The sequence below is a fragment of the Cynara cardunculus genome, assembly GCF_001531365.2.
Source record: "Cynara cardunculus var. scolymus isolate 2C chromosome LG 1, CcrdV1, whole genome shotgun sequence".
Lineage (NCBI taxonomy): Eukaryota > Viridiplantae > Streptophyta > Magnoliopsida > Asterales > Asteraceae > Cynara > Cynara cardunculus.
The window spans coordinates 49,430,679-49,441,882 of record NC_037528.1 but is presented as its reverse complement, the minus strand read 5'-3'; the positions used below and the strand labels follow the sequence as shown (position 1 = coordinate 49,441,882).

The window sequence follows — 11,204 nt, the reverse complement described above, 5'->3', positions numbered from 1 at the left end:
CTCAATGATTATCTTAATTATATTTTAAATTTTTTATATTTAAAATGAGATGTTTATCCTGTATTTGATTGTGTTTATTTGCAGTTAGTTACACGAATTCAGATATGGGATGAAATCGGATAGAGATGAACGGGTTTAAGAGKTTTTAAGAGTTTAAGAGTTTTAAGAGTTTTAACCAAATGTTTTATAATATAGTATAGATTAAATTAGAAGAGTACTCATGCAATATATCTTGTTTTTAATGTTTCGTTTTATATTTTGGTTCTATCGATGTTATAATGTTTTGACAAAACGAAAATGTTTTTATTTTTTAGTGAAATATAAATTTAAAAAAAAAATAATCGATATTAGTATCAAATTAACTATTTAAAAGTTCTCATTTTTGTGTAATTTCTTCAATTCAATTACTATTATAATTTAATTAAAGTTTAACAACAAACTAATTTATTTCTGCATTAATAAAATAATTTTTAAGATAATAATTAAATATTATGTTAGAAATCAATTATTATCTTAATTATATTTTAGATTTTTTATATTCAAAATGATATTTATCATGTATCTGATTGTGTTTATCTGCAGTTCATTACACGAATTCAAACATGAAGCTTTAATAAGATGTACTCATGCACATTCTATTTGTAATCTTGAATTCTAAGTAATATACATCTATAAACAGTACTTCATACATAAAAAAATGATTTTTAAAAACTTTTGTCAAATATTTTATAACATAGTATAGATAAACCCCTTCCCCATGAACCCCTTAACTCACCCATTTTTCATGGTGACCCACACTCCCTTCCCGTTCAACAGCAACCATCTTGGACTTCATGTATCACCATCATCGACCAACACATTACTATAGAAGGAAACTACCTCTCTTCTCAAAGCGTAAACGAAAAACGTAGTTTACTCTTTTGAACATTGAGTGTTTTGTAGAGAGGGGAAAATATTGATTTCCATCAGCCTTTTAATTGGGATATAACTAATCGTGGTTAAAAAGCGTCATCACATAATCGAACATAACTAGTTTTTATTAGAAAAATCTTACAACTAACTCATACTTTTTAGGCATGAAAAAAAAAACGAATCTTGAACCATAAAAAATGTGAACGGAAAACTGCAGTAAAATGAAAGCAATTATGCTTTCGTTTTTATTTTAGAGAACCAACTTTTAAATAAGGAACTTATTGACCAAATTCATGTTCCCATTATAGTAACACAAACAAACTTGGTTCTATTTTGGCCTCTCAAAACGAAAAGGTCAGAGAATTGGTTTTCAAAGACGTAGACACTTTTCCATAATAAGAATGCATAGTCAAAAGTTGGTTCTATTTTGATATAATTTACTCCAACACAAACTGACAACGAAATATGCAATCGAAACCATAAACGAGCATAATAAAGGCCAAACAATTTCCAAGCGAACCATAGACAAGCATAATGCAAAGGCAATAGAATTTCCAATTGAACCATAAAACGACCAATTAAACAAATATACAACTTTATTATACAAGTCATTGTAGCGTTATAAAGTTTATCCCAAGTGAAAAGATAATAATAAGTAGCCTTATAGTAATTCAGGGGCAAAACACGAGACTTGAAACAACTGGTAAAGTTTATCATCTGTAATTTAAAATCGCGTTTTGCGTTTCAAGAAAAAAAAAAACCTTTTGCAAATCACACGAGAACATCTACACATAGAGATTCCTAATGGATGCATTGTGGTCGCCTTTACGAAGGTGTCTTATCATCGGGTATGTCAACGCTCGCAACAATGTTGGCACTTTGTCTTGAGGATACCGATCTCGATATATCACCCGGCTTACCCTTGCCCGGAGCACCTGCTGGTGCTTCGGTTGGATTCCCTAAAGTCTTTGTTTTACCATGCACACTTTTTTCCTTTTTCACTGCACCTTGATGCCAACTCTTGAGAACTTTCGATGTTTGATCATCAAAAATAGACCTCTTCATCGTCGAACCCATCTAAAATTTTCAACCAAAACGTAACAATTAAGATACATATCGTTAGATGATTCTAGAAAGACTAAAAACTACATTCAAAGAGAACGAAATTTTATCATAGATTAGGGAATAACAAGTCCAAACTCAAAACTTTTAAGTTTATATCGTCTTTCAGTAGTTTCTTTTTTCTATTTTAGCAAATATACGAAATTACCTGAGTAACAAGGGCATAGAGTGGAAGTATGCTATAGCTGCATAAGCCTTGTACGAAAATTCTGTCAAATAAAATGTCGATAAACGTCATAATAATAATAATAATAATCCAAAATCAAGGCAACACACTAGAAAAACACATTGTACAAAAGGGTCGAGAGAGGGCTAGACAAGTACAGATACCATGCGAGAATGAGCATTAATGGTTCTGATACTAAGTGAGAATATGGAACCTCATTAGATTACTGTCCAAAAAAGCCCTTTCGGAGAGAAGGGAGGTTCTAAAATATATTAATAAGAAATGGTCCAAGTTTAGTTGATGTGAGACTCTAACATCAATTCGCAATTATGGGCCAAGCCTGCTTTTCGATAGGTTTGTCAAGTTTAACATATGAAACGAACTTGAACCTCGTGGACTAGATAGGGATCGATGAAAGTTCGTATGCTATGTAGTAAAAGTAATGGAACGCATTAAGAACGGCTTCGAAACTTACCCTATAAGGACTCTACCGTACTGAAGAACCGGATTCTCATGAAAGCAAGTATCGAGTCCAAACTCATACTGCGAGAAATAAAAACATCTCAAGCAGTATTCATTAAAACCGAATGGAAAAAGTATTAGAATAATTAAATACGATTACCCATATCCAAAAGAAGTGTGTTATCTCAAATGAATTCTGCAGAACAAAAAAAATACATCACACGTTACGACATTCTAATCAATGCGTTTTTTTTTGGCATCTTAGCAAGTACAACGATTAGACTGATTCACTCGTCGTTTATTAAAACATGTATCATAAAATCTTAAGAACGCTACAGTTTTTGCAAATAAATACCTGGAAGAGTGTGAGTTGAATTAGATATAGAATTAATCTCGGCTGATTAAACCAGAAGTGTCGATCGGAGAGTTCGACAATCGGTATCCCTTGTACCACAGATTGTCGTTCTTGAATTTCAACAGCCATTTGTGTCACGATTGCTTGAAGCTTTGTTCCAACGGCTAAGATAATCTTTAGCAAAATCAATGATTAGTTATTCATCAAAGAAATCTACTTCAAACACAAATATAGCAATTACAGTACATAATAACTGAAATTTTATATATTCATGTTGTTATATCATCAAAAGTTTCTCCATAAACAATTAAACCAATATTGTAATCCCTTTTACAAGTTTTCCATCATCGAAGATCGGTTATATTGATTATAATACATATACTCCTAATGTTTCTCAACTTTTTATTATATATATAGGTTGGGTTCACGTGATACCAGTCTGTTTTCATATGTCTCACGAAAACAGGCTGGTCTCACGTGATTCTCGGTCAACCCGGGTTTGGAAATCATGTTCCCCGTCATGTTCTTTTTACTTTGAGCACACCAAAAAAACACATGTCTGGATTATTTTAAAATATTTAAAAAATGATGAATTTATTTATCCAATAAGACGATTAACAATAGAAGATAAAAGATGCTTACGAATACGGGAAATAAAGAAAGATAAGTCATAGCACGAGCTCCTGCAAACATTACCAACGATTACTAAACAGTTAGTAGTTAAGATACAACGAATAACATTTTTAATCATTATATCTGGTTTGAACGTATTCACCAGTTATTATACTTTCATATATGCAAAAAAACAACTGTAGTTGACAAGAATTCATAAAAAAAAATACAAGTTAATAATTATAACGGCAATTTTACGCGTTATTGTCAACTACTATAGCCATTTTCATGTTCCCAACTATGATGTTCTTAAAAGAAAATATAATACGTCAAACCAAATACAATGATTAGAAAACCGTATTGATCCTCTAACGATACAAAAGATAGATGTCTTACCGTCAACGTTTGCAAAAAGAAAGAGGACTGCAGTAGCCCATAATAACGGACTGGAATTGTCATAAAACGTGGTCAGATCGATATGAAAAATAAGAGCAAACGAGTTTTTATTATTATTTGTAATCTAATTCCGTCACAAAGTTGTCATGAAATCATTAATTTACAACGAACTATAAACAAAAAAGTAGAACTGATTCTATTTTAAAAGTTATGGTCAGTTCACACGTAATTTAATAAAGATATTTGACTATAATAAGCAAATATCTAAAATGTCTCATAATAAGATAAAACCGAGAAAACGTGTGAACTACAATCAACATCAACGTTTTTGTAACGATTACTAATATGCAAATAGATGAATAATTACCTGATTCCTACAATTACTTTGAAATCATCTTCTAATGACTTCTTTATATACTTTTGAAAGTTGAAGTGACTCCCAGGACTTAGATGAACCTATATACGAAAATTCGAACAAAATCAGTATAAAAAATATATACATATTTAGAGATGGATAAAAAGCCCAACCCGAAGCTTTGTTTAGTCGGGCCCGAAAAATCTTGGGCCTAGTGAGCCTGAAGCACGGTCAAGGACAGGCATCAAAGCTCAATGAGACCGAAATTTTGGGCCCGGGCCAAAAAACCCAACCAGAAAAAGCCTAAAAAAGTTTGGCATAAAAAAGCCCGATTGGACCATTTTTCAACCCTAGGGTCGTTTTCTTCCTCACTGAAAATGGGCTTGAGAGGCCCGGCCCCAGGCCTGAAAATGCGTATCAAATTGTAACTATTGAGTTTGATATTAATAGTTAAATAAATTCAAAGTTACAAAAGTTTTGCACAATCATAATAAATTAAAAGTTGCTCCTGCTACCTAGCCGAGAGCCTTAAGCTTGAACTCACCGAGAAAAAAGCAGTACGCATAGCCAAATAATCCGATTTACGAACAGACATAAAAAATTGCCGAAAGAAGCAAACCTGAAATGAAAGACTTTTTGAATGTGATCGAGTTGCTAACCATCATAATTCTCGCATATTAGCAAACTAATCATTTATTTGCTAAAATACGGCAAAATAACACCTGGTTATGATTTACTTACAATGTAAAACATCGTTGGAGTTTGGGTGAAAGCACCGGTGTGATGTTTTACGAAAGATAATTCCTTTGCAAGCCGGTATTTTAATGACTCTATGCATCAACATGACATGAATCTCATAAATTAGTTGGGTCAAAGACATCATATATCATGGGGCAAGTTGCGTTAGAAACCTAAAATTGATTAAGAAACCGGAAACCGCCACAATGTGACACGTGGAGTATTCATCAGAGAAATATATGGACGTGTTATTCATCATAAATATTGTAACATATTCATCATGAAATGTGTGATTCATGATGAATAATACATCCATATTCATCATAAAAAATTTATTGATGATGAACATTAATCCTGAGGAGTGAAGAGGTACTCACGTCGGGTTGTGAGTCGTTCCCAGTTCTTAATCAATTTTGGGTTCCTAAACGAGCTTCCCTCATATACCAAGATTATTAAAAATAATATGCAAATACTAAAGCTAACAAAAGAGTGAGTAGTTTATTTCAAAAGGACTACTGTTTACTGGTGATATTTGACTTAACCGGTACTAATTTATTTTTTTTGGAACAACAGTTGTTGGTACAACAAAACTGAGTTTATAAGACGCCACAAACGTGAAAGTGTCAGATTGCTCTATGGAACTTAAATATATAGGACCAAACAATAAAACGTTCTTTCTAAAGTGTTGCAACAAGTTTATAGAACGCTTTTAGGTATCTCAACAAGATTTTTACTACATTTTTGAAATAAATTATCATATTAATTTTTATGACACTATTTGAAAAAAATGTCTTGTAAAAACAAACGTCATATAAAAATATGTGTTCATTGGACACTCTCCAAAGTGTAATCTAAAATAGCTAAGACGACATTTTATTTTAAAAAAAATCCTAAAAACTTGTTAAGACGTCCAAAAACGTTCTATACTAATTTAAACAAAACCCGATGGTATCAAAATCACTCATCCTGGAGATGGGGTAATCATAGGCTTTTGATCACTATAAAAGGAAGTTTAAGTACCATATACAGTTTTGCCTTTTTAAATTTAGAAACGTGTGAAAAAACAACCATTATATTTGATACAGAAAAAACACTAAAGTATGTCGTAACTAGCGATTTTGAGTAACATTTAAATATATTCTTAGTTTTCAACGAAATCGCAAGTAAAATAGTTAGAAAACTCGTTCTATCATATTGCAAATAACGTAACAATGCAAGTAACAAATACACCGATGATCATACCACCATGCGATACATGTTCCTGCAAAATATCTCGTTCCCAGTATTTCCACTTGCGGGTCTGCATTCAACAAAAGCGTAGCTTTTAAGTAAGCACATTATTAACCATTATATTTGTGGTTTCACAACTTTATTGTGGTATTTGTTAATATGAAAACAACGGGTATCTGCACCAGAGTGTGCTAAATTTTAGCAAAAGTTACAAGTAAGAACGGCCAAAGACGGTTACTTCAGTATTAAAAAAATAGGTTTACAAGACATCAAAAATTTATTACTGTCATAATAGACTACTTTATAAAACTTTAAGATTTAGAACAATTGCATGTCCTATATAAAAAATGTTACAATAAGTTTCTATGACGTTTTTGGATGTCTCACTAGGTTTTTTAGGATATTTTTGAAATAAAGTATCATATTAGCTTTTTTAAATGACACTTTTAAGAAGTATCATATATGAGCACACATTTTTATAGAGCACTTATTTTATAAGACATTTTTTTTCAAATAATCTCATATAAAAAAGTTAATAAGACCCTTCATTTCAAAATTATTCTGAAAACTTGTTAAGACGCTAAAAACGTCTTATAAACTTATTCTAACACTTGTACATATGATACACAAGTGTTTAATGCTATCAACTTTTTATTATTAAAAGATCAGTCCTATCAACTTAAGTCTTAATAAGCAATCGTAAAATATACGAGAATAAACCATTCATACCTTTATGCTTCCGCAAATCATCGTGATTGCACTATAAAATACATGAAAACATGCCAAGAAAAATATAAAGATATGCAATTGATGTAATCCAGCAACTGATATAATCTCCTCGTATCCCTAGTCACGGTTACAAAAAATATTATCATCGGAGTAAATTTAGGAGGTCGTAAATTAATCATTATATCTGGTGTTCGCAAATCCATCCGCAGCTTCAAATATTCGAACAAAAATCTGTTATCCCCAAATTCCCAGTCTCCTTCCTATATCACCAATTACTTGAAGACATAACATTATTTTTGTTTAATATAAATTTAGTTAATTCATCTTATTATCCTCTCTCCTCAATAAAAATGAATGATGTGGCTTCACGCACTACAACAAAATCGGATTTATAAGACATCCTAAGTGTTCAAGTTTCCTGATAAAATACTTTATATAACTTACGTTTATAAGACCAAACAATTATGTGTCCAATGTAAGAGCATTTTAAAAGATTTATACAATGTTTTTAGGTGTCTTACCAAGTTTTTTAAAACACTTTTTGTCGTATAAACATATATTTATATAGGACACTTGTTTTATAAGACACTTTTTGAAATAATGTTGTATAAAAGGCTAGTAGGACACTTACTTTTAAAAGTGTCCTAAAAAATTTGTTCAGACGTTCAAAAACGTCCTATAAACTTATTACAACACTTTTAAATAAGACACCAATAAAATAGTCTAATGACATACTAGGACATTTTTGGTATCCAATAAACCCAAATTTGTGACAGTGATGTGATTGGTAGACAAAAAAAGGACACATAATTTAGGGACAACAGATCTTTATTGCACATATTCTAAGGGTAATTCAAGAAATCAAACAAGATTCTTACTTCTTTGCATTCAACTGGTTTACCACCTGCCAACCTTCTTTGTTCATACCATAATAATCTCCTTCTCTCAACCCCGTCACCTTCCTCAATAATATCACCCTCCTTTTCATATTTTTGTTTCTTGCATGGCAAGAAATCCTTTGTAAGATTTTTCGAAACACATATCGATGCAATATACGTCTGGCTAAACGTAAGAAGCAACGAAATAAACCCGAGTACCATAAGCTCTGGAACGCCAATTAAATACAATTCCAACGTAAGATAACAGATTTCTGATAAACGTTGATAAAAAAAAAAACCTTAACAAATACCGTTTTTGATCTTTTCGAGTGCTTCCATTAGCCCAGGTTTATGGCGTTTCTTCAAAAACTAAAACAAAATTATCAAATGTACGTCAGCAAGAGAATTATCAAAATAATTGTCTCGTAATCTTATCAATTACATCATTTCAAATAAACAAGTCGTTTTTTGAGAAACTAAAACAAAATAACCTTACGCATGTCAGCAAGATAATTATCAATAAACACTACAACAAAATTAGGTTTATAAGATGTTTAAACATCCTAATAGCATAGTTTATACGACTTATGTCTATAGGACCAAACTATAAAACGTCCTATTTAAAAGCGTTACAATAGGTTTATAAGACGTTTTAACAAATTTTTTGGACACTTCTAAGATAAAGGGTCGTTCGTGTTAGCTATTTTATAAAAGTGTCATATAAACACATCTCACTTATCTTATAAACTCGCTAATATGATACTTCCCTATAAAAGTGTCTTAAAAAAGTTGTTCAAATGCCTAGAAGCGTCCTATAAACCTATTGTAACACTTTTAGATAATACGCTTTTTGATTTGATCCTACAAGTTTAAGTCCTAAGAGTATTTTATTAGGACACTTAAACATTCTAGGCGTCCTATAAAACCAATTTTCTTGTAGTGAAATGTCTAGTAATCATATCAATTATACATTATTACAGGAAAAAAACACAAGTCTTTTGTTCAGAAACTAAAGCAAAATAGCGTTACGCATGTCGACAAGCAGAATTATCAATAACTATCTCGTAACCATATCAATTACATCATTTCAGGAATTAAAAAACAAGTCGCTTTTTTCGTTCAGAAGCTAAAACAAAATGATGTTATATATGTCATCAAAAGAATTATCAACGAACGTCTCATAATCGTATCAATTACATCATTTCAGATAAACAATTAAAGAGAAAGAACAATTTGATGGAAAAGGTGTAATCAATTCATTATTCCTGTAATAAAACTTCACGATATAATTGATACGAGTATGAGATTGTATATACAGATGTAAAAAAATGTTTAATTTTTGGATCAGAATAATTACATGTCCCACGGTGTGAAGAATATGTTCCAACAATACTGAGAGTATGACGATGACCGCACAAACAATGGCAACGGACCACGTTGCCGTTTGATCGAGCATTCGCGCATCTCCATCCCCCGCCATTTATACGTTATTTGCAATTAACGTTATTGATTCACTATCATATCCTCCTTATATGTTCTTGTTCTTCCCTTTTGCCACCGTCAACAATTGCATACGATCGAATTAAATCCGATTGATTTGGAAGAAGAAATTAAACCAGATTGAAAATGGGAATGAAAAATGTTTTAACAAACTTGAACCGGGTTTTGTTTGGATTGAAGAAAAAGCAATTAACGAGAGTGATAATAGGGGATTTAGTTATATGATTTCAAACCACGGCCACAACAATTTTTCTGAGTAATTACGAAATTATAAACACAAAAGATTTAAAATATTGTGGTCGGTAACTTTCCGATAAAATGCAACAAAATTTGTCTTAATCACCGAAAAACATTTTTTTGTCTGGTTCCTCAATCAGTATAACTACAAATTCTCCTATTTTATGTTACATTTGATGACATGGATGTCGGGACAAGTTAACGTTCACCTTGTTGCAACTCTTAACATTTTGTGAAAACCTTTTATAAACAGGTATTCTCATCGTTATCAAATGTTACAAGATTATCAAATTTCGTGTGAAATAAGTACAAGATAAGATGAGGGGTCTAGGTGAAAATTAAAAACTTGTTACAGTAGCAAAATAAATTGAAAAGTGAAAAAGCTGACAAAGCACCACTTCATTTGAAACAATTTCAACATCCTCACCCGACGGGTTACCAAACCCGAACTCAAAACCGATTTCGACCAACCTCCATCAATGAAAAAATTCAAGCTGGATTTCATCCTAATTCAACCAAGGAGACTGTTTTCCTTGAGGACTGATACATGGGATTAAAATGGTCCCTGGCAGGCAGTGGGCTGCTCAAATCACCAACAACACTATGAACACAAGTTTAGGTATTGTCTCGGTAGATACGACCTTTTCGAGTCATCAAGCGTAACACTTTCTTATTGGCGTGTATAGCAAGTCATAGTGGGGTAAGAGCCACTGAGCTAAAGTTTGGAGTGCCATTTAGAGGCGCAAGTGGGGATAGCAATTTTGGAGATAAAAACTTGGTGGTTGTTGTGAATCCATGGCTTAAATCTAGTTCTAATAGAATTAGATACAAGTCTATAATAACTCTAATACTCAAAACTTAGGGGCCGTTTACCAAACGCTTATCCGGGTAACTGTTTACCAAGTCACATTAACTTACATGATGAATATGGTAAGGACCAAGAATCTTACCCAGAGGAGTGCAACTTATGCAAGGACCAAGAGTTTTACCCGGTAAGTGAGGACGAGGACTCTTACCACGGTTAGCGCTTACCGGGTAAATTGTTGCATACGATGCCGTTTTTGTTCACTAAAATCTTACCCTGTAAGTAAGTGATAGTGTGAAATTTTATTGGTAAACGCTTACCGGGTAAGTGTTTGGTAAACGGCCCCTTAATCAATCTTTATAAATCATACCCTCTTGTAGTCGGATAGAAATATCAAAACTTAATCACAAGGGTGGTGCATGGTTGTTTTGAGCTTAGGCTCAAAAGATCAAAAACGCCTGAAATAGATTTAAAATAATAAAAACTAGATTACCTTTTCAGTGGGTGGAGTGTCTGAATTAAATGAGACCACAGATACAACAGCAGCAACCGCGATGAAGAGAGAGCAGTGATGAAGTTGTGATTTATCTCAAATGTCGAATCCACAAACTTAAAACTGTTTTGGTGATACATGTACATGGGACCTTGTTTCTCTAAAGTCTTTGTCATACATAGATGGCTCTAATAACCACTCTGGAAAGCAGGTT

At 32.3% G+C, this 11,204-nt stretch overlaps 1 protein-coding gene across 1 annotated transcript; it reads right to left on the bottom strand.

Moving 5' to 3' along the window:
- Positions 1-1,737: 1,737 nt before the first annotated feature.
- Positions 1,738-9,435, bottom strand: LOC112507264 (MLO-like protein 9). The gene is made up of 15 exons (XM_025111768.1): positions 9,313-9,435; positions 8,267-8,324; positions 7,956-8,182; positions 7,078-7,194; positions 6,361-6,418; positions 5,122-5,210; positions 4,925-4,999; positions 4,393-4,481; positions 4,026-4,075; positions 3,660-3,700; positions 3,018-3,191; positions 2,823-2,858; positions 2,676-2,743; positions 2,183-2,243; positions 1,738-1,989 (listed from the first exon to the last, which is right to left on the bottom strand). The coding sequence occupies exons 1-15, from the start codon at positions 9,433-9,435 to the stop codon at positions 1,738-1,740; spliced, it is 1,518 nt and encodes a 505-aa protein (XP_024967536.1).
- Between the last annotated feature and the right edge of the window lie 1,769 nt (positions 9,436-11,204).

Bases quoted from the DNA above. Each gene is read 5' to 3' on its own strand.
- LOC112507264 (XM_025111768.1), bottom strand. From the start codon at position 9,435: ATGGCGGGGGATGGAGATGCGCGAATGCTCGATCAAACGGCAACGTGG. The intron at 7,195-7,955 runs GTAAGAATCTTG...AACCGTGACTAG, and splicing joins AACCAGTTGAATGCAAAGAA to GGATACGAGGAGATTATATC. The intron at 1,990-2,182 runs GTAATTTCGTAT...TGAAAATTTTAG, and splicing joins TCTATGCCCTTGTTACTCAG to ATGGGTTCGACGATGAAGAG.